The 19246-nt window shown below is 48.0% G+C and overlaps 2 protein-coding genes across 2 annotated transcripts in view; both read left to right on the top strand.

Annotated features, from left to right (window-relative positions):
* The first annotated feature begins 4528 nt into the window (after nt 1-4528).
* On the top strand, nt 4529-9191 carry SIX1 (SIX homeobox 1). Its single transcript, XM_053603280.1, has 2 exons — nt 4529-5389; nt 7293-9191. The coding sequence occupies exons 1-2, from the start codon at nt 4830-4832 to the stop codon at nt 7585-7587; spliced, it is 855 nt and encodes a 284-aa protein (XP_053459255.1). The 5' UTR covers nt 4529-4829; the 3' UTR covers nt 7588-9191.
* A 3018-nt stretch (nt 9192-12209) lies between these two features.
* Nucleotides 12210-19246, top strand: part of LOC128594807 (uncharacterized) — an 85825-nt gene continuing 78788 nt past the window's right edge. The window contains exons 1-2 of the mRNA XM_053603661.1: nt 12210-12237; nt 15540-15916. Coding sequence (XP_053459636.1) covers nt 12210-12237; nt 15540-15916 — 405 coding nt within the window. The remainder of the gene's footprint in view (nt 12238-15539; nt 15917-19246) is intronic.

Here is a 19246-nt window from a genome sequence, read left to right as displayed (position 1 = left end):
TCCAGTGGTGTCTTCTGGGTTAAAGCTGGCGACTGGCAAGTCTCTGGGCCAGAGTGTTCTCAGAGCGCAGCTGAAGTTCACCCCTTTCCCACAGGTGGCCAATTCACTTCCGCCCTCCCCTTGGGCGTCCCCACCTGTACGGTGCCTCCACTGGGCATGAAAGTCCCCACCGGCTGAGTCTGAGTACCCCTCCCGGACTTCAGCGGCTACTCACCCCGCCGCTGCCGCAGGGCGCGCGGCATCAGCGCTCTCAGTCCCCAGAGTCAGAAAGACGCAGGCGCCCAGGACCGTCAGGCAGAGAGGAGTGAGGAGGAGGCAAAAGGGAAGGAGAGAAAGATGAGGAGAAGGAATGGAACAACGTTCACATGTAGACAGAATGAGCTTCCTTTTTCATTTGGCGAAAAACAAAGAACGAGACACCGCGAGAGAACGGAGCAGAGGGCGCGCCGACACTAAAGGAGGTTCTCCTCCAGACACCCGCACTCCGGCGCCCAGCGCCGTCCCCTAGCCATTCAGTCTTTCTCTCCTCCTTTCTCCTTTCCCCGACCTCAAGACATAACCGAGATGGTATTTTCAGGTGCCGCTCGGAGCTGCGGGGTTTTCTAGCTTGGAGTCGGGCTGCGGCGGGCTCTGTTTGTCCAGGTGTGGGCGGCGGTGGCGATCTCTCGGTGTCTGGGGCCAGCGCGACGCTCTCGCCCAAGAAGCTGGAGGCTCTGCTCACGCGCGTTCCACTTCCAGGAGAAATCTCCCTCTCTCCATACATGTATGAACACACTAGGGGAACACACAAATCCTTATTGTTCAGAAACAAGCTGAGGAGGCCGGCCGGGTCCCCTCCGCCAGGCAGAGTGAGGCGGAGAGGGAGGAAGGGAGGCGGGGGCCGCGCGGATCCGGTGTCACGTTGCAGATTCCCACTAACGATAACGAAACGTGATCTATTTTTCAGAACAGCAAGTGGATGGGAAAGAACCTTGACAACACCAAACTCATTTACTAATGGACTGGTTTTGGGTTTCTCTTCGCTGGGTCCGCGCATCTCCCTGCCTGGGCCCTCGGCCTATTCAGACCTCGCGGGGAGCGGCGTCCCCTAGGACGCAGGTGGGCGGTGGCTCAGGCGCCACGCAGGCCATCAGATCCGGGGTTCCCAAGGGTCGAAGGCAGAGAAAAAAAGGATACATTTTGTCATTTCAGCCCCGACTTTGGGAGTCTCCTCACTGCCCCAGAGCGATGACTCTAATTTATTGAAGATGGACCTCCCGATATTTTTCCTTTCTCCTAGTCCTCAGATCAGGATTCACTCCTTTGTTCTTGATGGCGAAAGAATTCCAAGAAAACGTGCCAGAAGGCTCAAAGCATCCCACTCCAAGTTAGAGAGAAACAAGTGGGTCCCAGCTAGAGGTGTTGTGAACCAAGGCCTTATGTCAAAGCCAGCTGAGAAACTCTAGCTTCCCCTAATGTTTTTGCATTGACTTTTCCATCGACCAGTTAAGCACACCCAGCGGTTACCTGCGCAGAGGACCCGAAACCCTGTGTCTGGTGCCCTTGGCTGGCGGCGTTGCCCTTCCCAGCCGCCGCGCTACGGCGGGACAGCTGGCTGCCTGGAGGTGTGCGTTCTCTTTAAGTCTCCGAAGTATCTCTGTTTTTCGTGCGATTTACATTGACAGCACAGGTTTTATGTTACTAGAACAGCTCAAACCTTTTTGTGTGCGATTTAAAATGGATCGTTTGGTTTATGTGGTTTGTAAATTCATGTCATTTCACCTCTTTAAGTGGTTTTCAGTGAAAGGGTCTATTTTGGGAAACCTTATATATGCGAGCCAATAATTAACATTAACAATTGGTTCTCCTAACCAGGGGATTGAAATAGCAAGTAGGCTCCTTGAGACAAAGCGCATAACACTTTTAACTTTCTTGTTAAGGGATCTATTGGATTAAACGGGAAGAAAAAGGTTGTGGGGCCAGGCAGGGCCTCGGAAGGCGGCAGCTCTTCTCATCCACCCCGGTGCCCACAGTCACATCGACCACATGTCGTCTCTCCCAGTTGTCCCCAACGTCTAGTTCGTCCTGATTCCTTTTGAAGAAAGATAAAAAGAAGTGGCCTGGGAGGTCCGGAGGAAGCCGGAAAAGAAAGGGTCTCATTGGTGTCTGATGGCCATCTTTCTGCTGTCATCCTCTGTAAATTTATACTTGCCCCTATTTGTCCAAGCTATGCCTCCTTTCCTTATACAAAATTGTTAATTACAACGCATACTCCCTACTCAATATACCATTTGTCTTTTGGGAGAGGTGTCTGTGCTTACAGACCTCCTCCTACCCCTCACCCCCAAGTAATTGTGCGCACTTGCTCCAGAATTTAGGGTATTAACTGATTTTTTTTTAGGGCCAGGTTTAAGCCTTCGTTCCGGTCCTCACACAGCTGCCATGTCAATAAGGGCTGTTCCAAGCAGAGGCATTGCTTCTGGCAGGACACCGCAGCTCCTTAAGACTTCATTTGAAACATTATGAGCACTAAAATAACAGCGAGGGAAAGTTACCAGATACAAGGCTGTGAGCTCAGCAGTGCCAGGCTTCCAGTTTAGAAAGTAAGTCATTGGGCACACCATGTGTCAGGGGCTTTTGAAATAATACACACCCATTAAATGCATTTAAAAAATAAGCCTAAATGTAATTAAATTTCAGCATTTGATTCCAAGGTCTAATTGCATGGGATGTGCAGCGTTTTAGAGATGCAGAAAGCATTCTGTGGGAGGTCAGCAGAGAAGTACTTTCCTGTCTACTTGGAATTTCCCAAGTGGCAGCCCTGAGGTGGGAACCCTTTATGAGTTGGAAATGTACATGGCAGGGTACACTGAACTTGGTACATGATTTTTAAACCATATAAATAATAGAAAGGGAAACCCAGGCACTGTTTCTCCTCTTATTTCCATCTCAATATGCAAAAAGCTCTGTGGCGCTGGACTCTAGGGCTGAAGGAATCAAAACATATTTAAAGAAGACAAGCACATTTAAATAGGCTAGCGTTTGCTCTTCACCACTAAGAAGGTGCATTGAAATCAAAAGCATTTTTGAAGTGTACTTAGAATTCCGTTTTGAACTTATCTTATCAGAGATAAGTGTGGTCATAAAGTCATTCTGCTTCCACCGTTTGGTTTCCCTTATCTCCATCCATTGTTCTTATCGCCTGCCAGTCACAGCTACTGACACTAGATTATCTTTGTTTAGAGAGGCTAATTGTTTTCAAAATCTTTTTTAGTAATTGCTTTGGGACAAAGTGTGTAAATAAGGCTTAAGATAATTACATCTTCATTTGTTTGTGCAGTTTTACTAAGCATTCTTCACACATAAACAAAATAGCAGATGATGGGACTTACACTGCAGGACAGCTCTCATTCCCTGGCAGCGAAATAGGCCAGCATTGCAATCTACACACACACCCCTACCTCTTTATTTAATCTTCTTGGAGCTGCTGTCGTCCTCGCTTCGAGGGCAGTGTCCCTCTCAGAGCAGGGCAAGGATTATGTTACAAGGGGTGGTTATTGGAGCTGGGCACAGTTTTATTTAATTTACACCACATCCAGCGCCTTGCATATGAGGTTCCCAAAGCATTTTTGCTAATAGCAAGTAAAGCTTCTCACATTCCTCAGTAGCAGAGGTGGCGCTGGAAAACTCGACCGCGCAGGTGGGGAAACCTGAGTCCAGAATCTTAACGGCTTAAACCATTTGGGTTAAGATACTAAATCACAAATGAACCCCCGGATTCTCTACCTGCTCAGCAAGAAAAAGAAGGCTCTAAACAGCTCTTCTCTTGGCTCCAAATCTTGGCAGCCCTTTGAGACCAAAATGCTGTCCAGTTGGGAGTACTTGTGAGCTTAGGAAGGTGGTGGAGGTTCGTGGGCGTGGAGGGCGTGTGTGTGTGTGTGTGTGTGTGTGTGTGTGTGTGATTAGGTTGAGCTCCTGGAGCTGAGGCCAACACGGAAAGAAGTTACTTTTCCAGAGTCTGGATTGGGGTGGGGGGAGGCTCGGTCTGCTCTTTTATTATTTATTCCGCTCCCTAAGCTATTCATCAGACCATTATTTATTCATGCTAACATTAAGGCAATTAAATATGCGCTCATCGAGAAAGGGCAAGTCTGCAAGGGATGGGGACAAGAGTACAGCGAGAAAGGAGGTGAACTAAGGTTTAAGAGTCATTGATTTGTTCAGAGATGTACGGGAGTTTCCTTTAGGTGATACTGGAGATGGGGCCCAAGATGCGCTTATCCATTCCCTTAGCCCCCTTCCAGCTCTGTTACTTTTCTCCGACCCTACCTCGTTTCTCACCTTTCCGGTTCCTTCTTCTTCCACCACTCCTACACCCCACCCCCACTCCCACCCCCGCCCCAGCTCCGCAGCCTCGCCCTCCCCGCGCTGGGCGGTGCGGCCCCGCTGCCCGGCCGGGCGGTGCGCAGGCTGGCCAGCCCAGGATAGGCGCCGCCCGCAGCCAATCAGCGTGCTGGGGACGCTGCGCGCTTTAAGGACACTGCGGGGAGAACAGAAACCAAGTTCCCCGGCAACTAGCAGCATCCACTGGGCGGGAGGTTGGAGCCGGCGAGGCCCGAAAGGCTGCGGAGTGCGCCGGCTGCTGAGTCTAGAGCGCCCTCCACTCCTCCTCCGCCTCTTCTTCCTTGGCCGCTCATTCCCAAGTTCCGGCTCTATTTTTCGCCTACGAAAAGCCTAGGGAGGGGGCTAGGAGCTGCCGCGTCCCCCTCCCTGCGGCCGCAGCCCCCTGCTTTTCCGGCTCTGCTCCGTGCCGCGTGCGCCTGGGCTGTGCGCCTCGGCGGGCCCCAGCCATGTCCATGCTGCCGTCCTTCGGCTTCACGCAGGAGCAAGTGGCGTGCGTGTGCGAGGTTCTACAGCAAGGCGGAAACCTAGAGCGCCTGGGCAGGTTCCTGTGGTCACTGCCCGCCTGCGACCACTTGCACAAGAACGAGAGCGTGCTCAAGGCCAAGGCGGTGGTCGCCTTCCACCGCGGCAATTTCCGAGAGCTCTACAAGATCCTGGAGAGCCACCAGTTCTCGCCTCACAATCACCCCAAACTGCAGCAACTGTGGCTGAAGGCTCACTACGTGGAGGCCGAGAAGCTACGCGGCCGACCCTTGGGCGCCGTGGGCAAATACCGAGTGCGCCGAAAATTCCCGCTGCCTCGCACCATCTGGGATGGCGAGGAGACCAGCTATTGCTTCAAGGAGAAGTCGCGGGGGGTGCTGCGAGAGTGGTACGCTCACAATCCCTACCCCTCGCCGCGTGAGAAGCGGGAGCTGGCCGAGGCCACCGGCCTCACCACTACCCAGGTCAGCAACTGGTTTAAGAACCGGAGGCAAAGAGACCGGGCCGCCGAGGCCAAGGAAAGGTACGGGGCGTGCTTCCCGCGGCTCGGGCTACCCAGGGAAGCTTTCCTTTCCCTTCCATCCCTTCCCGGCCCTGCAAGCAACCGCTCCCAAGTCCTCCCGGCCGCCGAAGCCTGTCCACCGGGCGGCGCCCGGCCTCGCGGCACTTCAGCGAAAGTTCATGAACTCTGAGGTTGCTTGCTAGGGATGGGGCCTCAAATGCTTTGAGCCCCCGCGCGTGGGTTTCTCTGGGGCATGAGTGTCGGGAACTATTGGCGCTGGGTTTGTTTTTCCTGTCTCCCTGGCCGGCTGCGGCGGAGATTGGGGGTGGAGTTGAAATTCTGAATCAACGGGAAGTGAAGCGTTGATTGGTATCGCTAGGAAAGGGGTTCGGTGGGAGCTAAGGGTCTCGAACTTCTCTCCTCCTGCTCCACAGCGGGGTGAAGCTGGCCTGAGACATCTGCTCTGTCCCAAGTCTCGCCCTTGTCTCGCTTTATCCTCGTGGTCTTTAGGGTTAGAAGTCGTCTGCTTCATCCTGCACTGACGGGACAAAGGCAGGAGTCTTTAAAAGAAATACACCAGAGAGAGAGAGAGTTTGGGGGAGAGCTCGTGCTGCACTTACACTGCCCGGAGTCCCAAGCCCAGGAAGGGTCGATCCACCCCTGGCTCCCCCGCGCGTGGCCCCGGTCTGGCTGTGCGCGCTGCCGCCCGGGGCGCGGAGAGGGTCTCCTGTCCAAGACTTCCCCTCAGTCTCGCCTCTGCCTGCCTCCTGCTCGCGTCCGCACATTTGGCCACCTGGCCTGGCTCCCTCCGTTGGCTGTGATTTCCGACCGAGATTCGGAAGAACGCTGAGGAGGGGGCGGTGGCGGGGAGAGCGCTTCGCAAAGCCCAGGAGTTCGGGGGAAACCTGAGCGCAGCGGCCGCCTAGGTTTTCTTTGTTCGTTTCCAAGCCCGGGGGCCGAAGATCTCGCTTTCTCCTTCCCTTCTGAGTGGAAAACTAAGGAGCAAAGGATAAATTCCACTGAAATGGTCTCTCTGGGGGAGGCTGGAAGGGTACGGGGAGAGACGGTGGGGTGGACCGCGGAGCCTTCGGAAGGCGGAAGCGGCGAGGGCAGCGACACCCTGGGGGCAGCCCGGACCCAGAGCGGGGACTGAGCGCGTTCCGGCCGCCGCGCCCGCTGCGAAGATCCCCTCGCCGGGAAAGGGTGGGCTGTGGCGGCTGCTGGTGGCGCGAGGGGCCGGAGGAGTCAGCGAATAGCGCAGGGACGGGGATTGTCGGGTTCTAGTTAGCCTTGGGTTACAAAACGGCGGTCGGTAAGCCAGGCCCGAGGGCCCACTCCCTGATGGAATCGAGACTGGCTGGCTCCTGTTTACTCATGCCACTGGGCGGCTCTGGGCACCACTTCCCGCGACCTGTCCTGTGTGCCCCAAACCGCTCCCTCTGGGCAGGGGCAGGGAAACTCAGTGTTTGTTTCCTCAGACCGGAGCTGGCGATTGACGTGATTCACCCCAAACGCGTGTGCCCTTTGGGCGCTGTGTTTGTACTCTGGCAATTTCTTTATCACCAACAACCATTTATTGGAAGATTTTCAAACTTAATTACATCTGATCATGGTGCTAGTTGATACATATTTGAAGTAACTGCTTGAACAAAATTGAAACATATTTTTTGTTTGTGCCAAATAAACCCTGCTCGTCTGGCTTCCTGAAATCTGGAAGAGAAAGGGACCTGGCTGGGAAGGGCAGGCGCTCTCGGGGCCTCTGGGTTCCTCTCCTCCCCTCACCTCCCCCAGGGCCCTTGGGGATGGGCAGAACTCTTCCATTTGGGGTGGTGACAGATTGCACAATGGCCCTTTCCCTCTCCCAGCCCCCCCCATCTCACACTTTTTTTTTTTTAACCATATGGTGTTGTCCTCTATTTCTTAGGGAGAATACTGAAAACAATAACTCCTCCTCCAACAAGCAGAATCAACTCTCTCCTCTGGAAGGGGGCAAGCCGCTCATGTCCAGCTCAGAAGAGGAATTCTCACCTCCCCAAAGTCCAGACCAGAACTCGGTCCTACTGCTGCAGGGCAATCTGGGCCACGCCAGGAGCTCAAACTATTCTCTTCCAGGCTTAACGGCCTCACAGCCCAGCCACGGCCTGCAGGCCCATCAGCATCAGCTCCAGGACTCTCTGCTGGGCCCCCTTACCTCTAGTCTGGTGGACTTGGGGTCCTAAGAGGGGAGGGACTGGGGCCTCAAAGGGATGGCTGGAGCATCCCCCACCGCAGTGACTAGGGACACTTGTAAATAGAAATCAGGAACACTTTTTGCAGCTTGTTCTGGGGTTCTTCGTGTATAAAGGAATGGTGGACTTTCACAAATATCTTTTTTCAAAATCAAAACCAACAGTGATCTCAAGCTTCGTCTCCCTCTTCTCTCTGACTCTTTCCACTTTTGCATTTTCACTCTCAGTACAGAGATCAGGGAAAAAACCCAAACAGACAAGAGCACCCAGCCGGTCTCTGTTGTTGGCAACTGATGCTTCTGCTTCAGTAATCTTTCTTTTTTTCGTCGAACAAGAATTACACATCAACTGAATTTTAGTGATTTCTTTTTAATTTATTTATGGAGAAATGTTGTGGGAAGAGGAAAAAAGGAAATGAAGAGAAAGGGAAAGAAATAAAGGGAGATGAAAATAGTGAAAACAAGCGCCTCCGGCCTGGGAGGAACTGGTTGCATTCTTAAGGTGAATAGGAAAATATAATCTTATGCCCTTTTTTGGATGAGGAAAAATTAAGTTTACATTTTTCATATTTAGTATTAAACAATTTTATGTAGGTTAAAATAAAAGAACAGTATTAGGAGGAAAAACAAGTGCCTAAATGTCTTAATGCTGTCTACGCGAGGCAGTTAGAAATAGAAGTGACCATTAGTACTACAGCTATTTTTTGTCAAATTTAGGGAGGTTTTTTGGTTGTTGTTTGTTTTCTTGGGTTTTTTTAAATGACAAACTCTAAAAATGTACCAATGTGAAAAAAACACTTTCCTGAATGCCATTACTTCCCAAGCCCTCAAAGCTTTCATCTGTAGTCGACTGTTAAGGGCTTCTCCTAGCTTCTAGTTTCTAGCTTGCAAAAAAGTATGCCTGCTGGCATACAAATCTGGCAACCTGGTATTTGTTACTAAAACAGCATGTGTTTTCAGGTTTCTTTTCTATTGTACCTAAACCAGTCTAAATTAAAACTTAGTAGAACACCAGGAGTATGATTCTGTTTCTGAAAGGTGAGTTGTACAATGCTGTCATTGGGCCCTATTTTTTAAGAAAAAATAATAGTTTTCTTGCTTTCTTACTGAATGGTGGCTGTGAATTGCAGGGTACTTTGAAGGCCATCGCCTGAACCAAGAATAGCGACTTGGTTAATTCTATGACAGAAAAGGAGTGAATTTAGCTTTGGGTTATTTATTTATGTTTATTATTTAGATATGCAGTTTTGTTTACCACTAGCTCTTCTCTACAGCATTCATATGTTAACTCAGCTCTTGTGTGTTAACTAGTTTATGACAAGACTGTGAAAGTGAAAATAATTTATCTGCTTGGGGAAAAAAAAAGGGAACTCAAACAAAGATAGAAACATTGTGAATTAATTTGTATAAATAGAAAGCAGACCAGCAGGACAGGAGCTCTTTTGCAGTGCTTTCGATAGTGTCCAGAAAAATTCCAGTAATCATGTAGGCTCCATATTATTTTTGCCTAGGGCAAAATGATGTATCTTCTGTACTTAGCTTTTAAAATTAGTGAAACAAATGGCATTATTTATTAAAATTCTCAGGATAACAGGATTGGCTTGCTTGTGCTTTGTAAAGTATTGTTCCCCAGGGAGACTCTATTTACTTTCTGACATGACAGTTTCATGATTTTGATTTTCTATATCCATAAGTGTCACCATCAATATATTATTTCTTACTCTCACCTATCATTCTTATTCTGATTTAGAAAACTGAGGTGTGTGTGGGAAGTTGAAGCCTTCTTATCCTGAGGTTTTAAAAAACTGTTAAATTGGCTTTGGCTGAGCTCAAGGTAAAAATGGTCACTGTACTTAACTGTAGTCACTTTTACTTATAAAGCCATTTTTTCCTTCAGTGATGGACAGATGTGCACACAGCTGCTTGGAGGCCATCATTTGGGTTGGAAGCTCAGGGTCCCAATCTCCCTTGTTAGTGTTTTGGATCATTAAGTCAGTGTTTATTTAAGTCACTGGGGTGTTTATTCTCCCAGTCTTGGGCCACAGAGAAATGCCACCCTCTGCAGGAGGGGCTCTCTTAGGGAATCTCCGCACATTCTTCACATTCACTCCCCAAAACAAACACCCTGCACAAAGATAGCTTTCAATGACCCTGACAGGCTTCAAAGGAGCTGCGGAAATCTCTCTGGAAAATAAGGAAGGGCCAATTACTTTAATTTCTTACATGCCCTCTTTGCCTACTCCGATGACTCCCTCCTCCCCCCCAGCTCTGCTTGGCATAATTTTAGACTTGTGGAAGTCCTGTCTCCCAGGCCCACTTCCTGCTCCCTTGCTTGGTGAATCTTGGAAATGTTTGCAGATCTGGCAAGGAGCGAGGGGGCCTGTCCTTTGAAAGCCCCCGTGATTACTGCTTGTAAACTCGTTAAAAGGACAATTTTCTGTCACAGCCATAAACTCTTTGTAAAATCCCTGGCACTAGATCCAGGGAGCACATATTCCATATGTGTTTAATAAGAAATTGCACAATATGCCTTCTTCCGCCATCCTCAGTTCAGTCTGCTGAAAGCGGGCGAGCAGGAAGGAGGTGAGAAAGCTGGATATTGCTTTGAATTTTCTTGGCAATCATTTTAGAGTGATCATTAGGGGAAACTAACCATATTTTTTTCCCCTCGAGGAAATCTTCGGAGAACCAGCTGTTTTTTTACCTCTGATTTACCTTCGTGGCCTTGCAGTTTAACTGAGTCCAAAGCCACTTTTTGTTTCTCTTCTACAGGTTTCATAACGATAGCCAAAACTAATGAACCACAGCATATAAAGTGTTTTTAGGACGAAACCTTACAGCATTTTGCCAAGTGAAATGAAAAGAAAAAAAAACTTGGGTATTTTTTTTTAATGTTTTAAATCTGAACACTCAAGATTGCTTGGGTCTCCAGTGCCTGCTTGCCCTGACCTCTAGGCTGAGAAGGAAGCTTCTCCCTTTTCAGAGGCCCAAGGTTCTCAAATTTGAGGCTTTTGGCTTTGCAGGTAGGGACTCAGGAGCTCCCAGGTGCTGCAGGCCAGAAGAAAGTCACCACCCAGGCCACCGGGGACGGGCACCACGAGCCTTAAACCTATTATCTAGGCAGACAGCTCGGTCTTGACCTGGAGTTGGATGGAAGTTTCCAGGAAGAGGCAGTGGCGTTTGTGCTTATGGGCGAGCTCTGAGTTTGCTGAGCAGCGACCCTTGTCACGCTGCTCGTCCCCCTCATGCGGGGGGCCAGCCAGACACCTGGCACCGAACCCGAGCGCAGCGGCCTTTCCTGTGTTCGGTGATCGCTCTGCTGCTGCTGCTGAGGCTAGAGGGGCTTCACTTCCTAACGCCTCCCCCCTCTACCCGGCTGCAAGTCTTTGGCAAACCCTGCAGGCCAGACTCCAGATCGGGGATCCAGAGGCTTGAATCACGCTCTTCTCTGGCTGCGGAGAACTGGAAAGCTTCTTCTGCCACCCGCGCACCCCGGAGGCCGCTGCTGCCTTTGCACCCTATGGAGGTGCGGAAAGTTCGCGCGCCGCTGCTCTCTGCTCCCTGCCCGGACAGAGCCTTTCCTTCACTGGTTCAGAGAAAATCGCGCATCTCAGGACCCGGATCACAGCGCAGCTCCAGATGCTGGGGCTCCCGGCCCGGCCTGCGAAGTCCGGGACATCAGAAGAGGCTGCCAGGCTGGCCTCCAAGGGCCGGATCAGGGACGAGGCCTCGGCCTGAGCTTCGCGGGACAAGGCAGCTGTCGTAGTCTTGGGCTCTCTGATGCCAATTATCAGGCCCAACTCCCTGAGTCTGGGATCTAAATTTCAGACGAGGCACGTGAGCGGCGCGGGACGCAGGGCTATGGGGCTGGACCCGGGGCGCCCTGCTGCCCAGCCCGGCCGCAGGCCTGAGCCCTCTAGGGTACCGCGCACCGAACCTTCGGAGCACCGAGCAGCCGGCTTAGGCCTTGGAGCCTGGTGGGAGGCAGCCTAGGTCCTGCTGCCCATTCCCGCGCTGCCCTTCTTGATACAGACGCTACCTGTTTCCTTCTTAGCTCCCTGGAACCGTGGCTTTGGCTTTCTGAGCTGAACTTTTCACCAGTTCGCTCAGAAGAGGGGCGCCAGGCAGAGAGTGCTCCCCTTCTTGAGCTAGAATCTCTCCGCCTGGAAAAAGGGGTCCTGGCTTCTAGTCCCCAGTAGTACTGGGCAGGAGTTCCGCTTCCTTGCTGGGGCAAGGTCGTGTGTCTTAGGGCGAGAAACCGCCTCTTTCCCACGAGCAGCCGGAGCCCCAGGGAGAATACACCGACCCGCAGGGCGCTTGGGGCAGGGGTTCCTGGCGCACATTCTGCCCTGTTTGATGGGGCGACCAGCATTGACAGGGACAGGTGGGTCAGGGTTAAGGTGAGGAAGGGTGCTCTTTCCGAGCCCTGTCTCATTTTTCCCAACTTCCCCAGGGAGAAGACTCTAACAACACTCCCACCCTACCCCTAATTTAGCTGCCCGAAGTCAGTAGAACTAAGTCTGTGCCCAGACTGCCCAGGGCTCGGTCCCATATACTGCACGCACACTCTGTCATCTGAGCCAGGTGGAGAATTTGTAGCCCCTCAAGGTCGGGATGACCTCTCTCATTCTGACCGAATCCAGTAACTCCACCTGGAAGAGTCTCTAACGGGGACGGGTTAGATAACAGATGGGTATCCCAGCCAGGAACGAAAATAATCAATATCATGCGTGAATTGCTGGCTGTTTGTCTACCCAGAAAAGGGCTGTTCTGCAAAGGCCGCATTTTCTCTAATGTTTCAGAGTACACACTCACACAACTTTGTTCCAGCTGATGAAATTGGAAACTTGTTCTCCCACTGAGGATGACAATCGGGGTTTTAGATGCTGTGGTCCTTTCAGACAGCGAGAAACAACATAACAGTAGCATTTAAAAACAAAGAGAAAGAAGCTGCTTGAGGCGTGTGGACGCCTGTCTTTTCTCCTGTGTAAGTTTAAACTTCTCTCCTTCTGATGTGTTAAGGAATAGCTGAGACGCTGGTTCTCAGCAGGTGGAGTTTAACCACCTTAAGGTTTGCTCTCTCCTCTGCTACCTAGGAATTTCCCCGCTCCACCCTTTGGGGAAAGTGCTCATTAATTTTTCCATAATGTTAAAATATTCTCAAAATCTCTTTTCTGTGGCCAAACAGGAAACTGCAGACAACAAACAACAAAACAAAAAGATGAAAACCAAAACCCAAACAATCTTACTTATGGAAAAGTTTAACTTCAGATTTAACATACACTCACCCCCACCTGAAGGGGCTACTCAACTGTAATTAAAATACTATTAGGTGATACTGGCTACTCCTCCTCTTCCCTGCCATTAAAAAGACAAATGAATAAGTGGGCAGATATTTAGATTCTGGCTCCTTACTTCCTATGATAAGATGCAGAAACGTACACCATCTCCCTTCCTCTGGTCATCTCTTTCCTATCCTCCCTACCTTAGAAGATAAATATGGGACAGGACCCAAGTAGAAATGCTCATAAATTAACACAGGTAAATTTACCTTCATTTGTTATATAATTTATTTTAATCTGGGATTTAAAATTTTAATTAAAATCCCATGACTTATTTATAAAAGAAAAATGGGGGGGGGAAGGGGAAGTAAGGAATTGCTTCAGGACCTGAGCTTATATGCTTGTGGGATCTTAAAGGAAAGAAAAACAGTCCTAGATTACATACTTTTACTGACCTAAGCCTTAAATTAAATGTTCTAGGATTATTGAGGAAGAATATTGAAATGTTATTTAACATTTCCTACAGCTGGCGAGTCAGCACCCTTGATAGAAAATTTGCAGATTCCAGCTAGGATGCCTGTGAAATCAACTTCTGGATGTTCTTTTCTTGATCTTAAGTATTTCTATAAACTAAACCACTCTGTCCCTTCCTTTTCTCTCTCTCTCTTTCTTTCTCTCTTTCTCCCCTCTCTTTCTTTCTTTCGAGAGGCAAGGCTTTAGCGATAATTTGAGTTGCCAGTTATCCCAATGTTAAACTAGGAAAAAACAGACAAACATGGGAATGTGAACACCTCCTCCCCCCAAAACTCAACCAGCCAAACCCATATAGCTGTGACAGTTTTGGTTGGCTTTCACACAGATATTATATTAAAGTGTAGACATCTATATGCAGTAATCTCTCCCTTAACTTTTGCAGGTTTTTTTTTTTGCACGTGGTAGTGCTGGGAACTGGTGATAGAGGGGAGTGGAAACTTACAGTGCTGCTTGTAGAGAAAAATGTATGTTTTGAGGGTGACATGGCTGTCTGCAACACTGTGCAAAAGGTAATTAAGTCAAGGAGGTAATTGTAAGGAAGAAAGCATTAGATCTATATTTATTTAAAATACCTCGAAGATGACAGTAGGTAGCAAGCTTTTTAAAAAGTAACTAGATAGAAGATCAGCGTGCCTTAGTGCCTTAGTATGCATGAAGTGAAAAGAACATTTAAACAATTGAAGCTTTGTCTGTCTTCAGATATATGTGGTGAATATTTTCTATGCATTGCTTATGCTGTATAAACATAGCATGCTTCCTCCTAAAGTCAAGTTCTTGATTTTAATTGAAGAATAATATTGCTCAGGGCTCTACCTCTGAGTACAAATAGCTAATCTAAGAAAATCAGTTCTGGGAATCTGGAACCAATGGCTATTTTCAAAATAAACAGACAAAATCTTCATGAAGAAGGCCTGGAGGATTGTTTTATATATGAAGTACATCTCCCGATTTCTCAGACAAAAATAATCTTACGGAAGGACCAAAAGAGTGACAATACAGGCCCCTTCCCATATTTCTACTTCAAAAAAAAAATAAGTTGAAGACTTCCAAACTGTCTTTGTTAATTAATAGCAGTATATTGTAGGAGCAAACCTAGATGAATTTCCACCTCTCTTCTACCTGTTTTTTTATTCTTTAGGAAGGAGAAAGACATGCAGAAAAAGGAAAAGACCAAAACAGAAAATAAATGTACAATTTAAAAATTGTGTTATGTTTAATAAATAGCTGTTAAAGAATATCTGCAAAAGCACAACATTAGTACACTGACCTTTCAGCTTTAGCTCAACTAAGACAAGAAGCAGTTTTTAAAAATTGTAAGTTAGCATGGAGTTAGTTAAGTTAGAACTGAAATGAGTGGGGGAGATTATGAAAGCACCTGGATTTTCTAATACATGAGAAGGCCTAGGGGAGGGTGACATACACAGACATTTCTTAGAAACTCAAGTAGAAATTTTCCTTTAACTAGGAACCATGCCACCTGCAGTGACACCCAGGCAGGAAGGAGGTACTAGAATCTACCCGAGCTCATGGACCATACCTGGAGCTCCTTCCAGGAGGTAGGACTTGATGTAATGATGACTCAGTCTATTTCCCAGCTCTCCCAAGTTCCAAGTCCACCAAGATGGGAACTCCACAAACTAAGAAACTGCCGAGAGGAGTGGGGTGTAGGATGTTCCCTCCAATCCTCACACTGTCATTTGGGGTGAATGTGTGTTTAGTTTTCTAAAAACGTATTTTTAGTTTCCCTGGGGTACAGGGAAGAGTTAATTTGTTCTCTGATAGGTTTCACACTGTGGGCAGATCTGCCAAAAAAAGGAGAGGAAACATAACAGCCCTATGATTAATTCTACCTGTTTTTCCCATGAGCGATCACCTGCTCCAGGGGTCATGAATAGCAGGTAGCTCTACCTCTCCTGAGCTCTGAGAGCTTCGTTTGTTTGGTGACAGCTGAGTGACAAGGCCTGAAACCCGAGCCCATCGCCCGGCCTGATGTGGGGATAAAAACCCTGGATGTTCCCTCAAACATTTCAGGAAATGAAAGTTGTAACGCGATCCCTCCTGCGCCCACATCTCCCTCAGCAAACACAAAAGCTCAAAGGAGCCTTCTCGGATTGAATTCGGCCTGGAGTTGATGGAGGGAAAGCGGAGCCGGGCGCGGGCGTGGGGGAGGGTCGGGACCGCGGCTGGCAGGCTCTGGGAGCCCGGGGAGGAGGCGGAGGCGAGCGGGGAGAGCGCCGGGCGCCCCCGGGGCCAGCCGAGCGTCCAGCTCCTGCGGACCGCTTAGGCGCGGGAAGGGAACCCCGCGGCCTCCCACCCTTGCAGGCTGCAGCGGCCTCTGCACTGTGGCCCGGGCCGCGCGTTCTCGAGGCCACCAGGGCCCTGCGGTCCTCGAGGGCGCAGCGCAGGCCCAGGTCCAGTCTCTCCAGGCCCTGCTTGCTCCGAGAACCGGGGCCAGCTCTTGGGCCGAGGCGTCCCCTCCGACCTGGCCCCGCGGTCCTGCGCAGGGTGAGCGCGCCCAGCTCAGGCGCCCAGGGCTGCGGGTTCCGGGGCTGGACAGGCCGGGACGCCGCGGCCCCTCTGCGCCCTCGCGCGCGGCGGCTCCCGTCTGCCTGGGGGTGGAAGCGGCTGCGGCGGCGGGAAGGCGGGGGCTGGGGGGGCGTAACTGGAGAAGAGCCGCCGGGAAGCTGCGCTCCGACCCCCACCCGCCACCCCTCGTGGGTCTTGGTCGCCTGTCAGTCACCGCGCTCTGCGCAGGCACGACCTCCGGGTAGGTAGGAAGTGGAACCAGGGCCGCTCAAGGCGTTTTTGTCCTTAACTCAAACAGCTCTGCCTGTTTCATGTTCTTACAGAAATTTCTTTCTTTCTCTTCTGTTTTAAAAATGTCTTTCCCAGACAGCATTATCAGCTCACATCTCTCTCCCCAACCTTCCCGGGTGATTTTTCTTAACATGCAAACAGCACAGAGAGAACAGAGTCGGGAAGCAGAATACGGCAATCCACGTCATTCAGACACAATTGCAAATCGTGTGGCTTTGGGCCGTCACCTAACATCCCTGAGCCTTGATTCCCTCATTGGAAATAGGAGCTACAGCACTTCACTGCAGGGGAAGCTTAAAAGGAGCTGAAGTATTGAATGTGAAGTGCCTGGCACAGTGGACAAGCCCGGAGGCCTCCCTTAGACCGCCACAAAGCCGCCTGGGAAAATGCCCCTGGTGCTAGAGTTTCCAGGGAGGGCAGAGTATGGCCATTCCCTCCATTCTTCTGGAACACCAAACGAAACACAAGTTATCCTACACTGACTTAGGGTGTGATTAGCCTTTAGGGCTAGACAAGCTGAAATTTGTTTCTGAATCTCTGAATCTAAAATCTAGAAGTTTTACTTCAGTAATTTTATTCTGAAATAATATTTAAAGCTATAATAATAATTGGATTTTGCTATCTCTATTCTTCATAATTTGAACTCTCCTGTAGGTGCCATCCTATATGGTAGAATTCCATTGATGAAAATAAAACCCACTTAAATGTGCGGGAAAGTGACAGATTACTTAGAAGGGAACTAAAGCATTCAGCAGAATAGAGAATTTAAGGCCCCACCTAAATGTGTCAACGTAAGTGTAAAATAAGAAACTGCTTTGAAGATTTAATGCCTTGCTGATGTTAACACAGTGCTGGGTATAATGGCACATGATAAATATTTTTTGAGCAAATGAATGGGCTGCTGAAATGATGGAGAGTCTTTAGATGGAACACAGGTCCCAGAGTTGGAATTTTGCAAGACCCTCTTGGGGACATTTCTTCTCCTGTGACATTCTCCAATGATCACCAGGGATGAACAGCTCATTTTGACATACAGCACGGTCCTTCTCTTATTTCAAGGATTTTTTTCTTTCTTTTTTTTTTTTTTTTTTTGTGATTTTTGGCCGGGGCTGGGTTTGAACCCGCCATCTCTGGCATATGGGACTGGTGCCCTACTCTTTGAGCCACAAGGATTTTTTTTCATTCAGATATCATTGAAAGCAAAATGCATAGCTGAAGTTTGCTTGGGGGCAAGAGAGGGCAGTGTGCATGTGCCAGCTGGCTGGCCCTTCAGGGATTACATGGGGACTCTTCCTCTGTAGAATGACCCAGTGGTAGAACCAGAGAACTATTGATAGGAAAACAACCCCAGCAAAGGCAAAAATGAAACCTAGAAAGCAGGTGGAGTGGGCATGTGATAGGTGTCTTTAAGGGGAGATCTGAGTACTGTGCTCCCTTCACAATTATTTCATTATTATTACTGGTAAAGCATTTTTTTATTCAGTTGTTTAAAACTACATTTTCCTCCAGCATCTTTATTTTCTTCAAAGTATCCTGGTCAACTAAAATCAAAACCTGTTTAAATTTTTATTTTAGAGAAGCTGATCAATGTATAGTTGTTCACCATATTATGTTCAGGAAGAGTTCAATACTTTTGGGAGTTTGTTTTAAAAATTCTATATTATACTCACAAATTCTTTGAGGTGGAGGGAGCAAATGCATGTTTAGAAATTACCAAAAAGGATTGTTATATACTTATACTCTGCCTTAGGTCTGTAGAATTGGACTTCTCCACAAAAATGCTTATTTTGGGCAAATATGTATTCCAATATTACTTTTATTTGCAAAGCCAAAATCTGAATGTAAGCAGTATACCAAAAATGAATGGAAGATAAAGTATAACACCAGACTCATCACTTTAAAAAAGTGTGTCTTAGAATCACAGAAGCATCTGGTAAGAACTGTAACTATATTGCTGCTTAATCATTTGCATGTTGTGAGATAATTTGCATAGAGCCAGGGCCAGAAGTTCTCAGAAGTATGTTTTCCTGCCACTGTTTTTAACATGACTGGACTAAAGAAATATGCAATTTCTTTTCTTTCTAAATTATTCCAGCATCCACATGTTTAGAAACACAAAAATATGTGCATATGCTCAGTCAAAAAAAATAAAAAGAAATAAGGAGCATTTTATGCTGAAGAATAAGTTAATTTAAATTAGATTAAACTTTGCAGAAGGTGCTTCAAGGAGATTTGGGTAGATTCCAAGCCTTAGCATATCATTCAAGAAATGAAAAGCCCCAAGGCGTTCCAAAAGGCATGTCCACTCTAAATCAGCTTTAGTTCATTTCAAATAAAAAATATATATGACTGAATTTGAAGGCTGGATAAAGAGGAGAGTTTTATTTCTACTTTGCAGATGTATTATAGAGAAATAAAATAAGTGTGGAAATCTAGGCCCTTCGATTTTTAGAATTTCTCAAAAGGATTTATATATAACTCTGAGGCCATAGTTCCTATTCAATCACTTAGCTTCCATGTAACTGAAAGACTTATTTGTCAACAAGTTCAGAAGTATGGAACTCTCTTCCACTGGAAATTAGCTATATCTAAAATGAATTAGCCCTCCCGGGGTGCTTAGAAGATAACATACTAGATATTTTCAGCTTATTTTCATGATGCATGACAGGATATGACTTTAACTATAGGTCAATTCTAATAGCTAACTGGTCTGTTAACTATTGAAAATATTTTTTCCCTTTTGATTAAAACTAAAAACAAGGAAAACTAAGTCAATTTCATTAAAATGTAAAGATTTCAGCATTAGGTAACTTAGATAAACATGGAATGAAATACAAGCTTTAGTTTTCAAAGTTCAAGTTTTCAGCATTGTATGGTGGCAAATTTACGGTAACACATGCACCCAAGGCCCTTCTCCCCTTTTTTATTGCCAGTTCATACATTAACTTCAGAACAATGAAGATTTTGATTTCAATAAATACCTAATATAGGTAGGTAAAACATAATCAAACAAAAGCA

Source organism: Nycticebus coucang, chromosome 9, assembly GCF_027406575.1.
Source record: "Nycticebus coucang isolate mNycCou1 chromosome 9, mNycCou1.pri, whole genome shotgun sequence".
Taxonomy (NCBI): Eukaryota; Metazoa; Chordata; class Mammalia; order Primates; family Lorisidae; genus Nycticebus; species Nycticebus coucang.
The sequence above is the reverse complement of the archived record's forward strand: the minus strand, read 5'-3'. Positions and strand labels throughout refer to the sequence as shown.

Excerpts from the sequence above, each read along its gene's own strand:
- SIX1 (XM_053603280.1), top strand. The coding sequence starts at position 4,830 with ATGTCCATGCTGCCGTCCTTCGGCTTCACGCAGGAGCAAGTGGCGTGC. Across the intron at positions 5,390-7,292 it reads GCCGCCGAGGCCAAGGAAAG|GGAGAATACTGAAAACAATA; the intron begins GTACGGGGCGTG and ends TCTATTTCTTAG.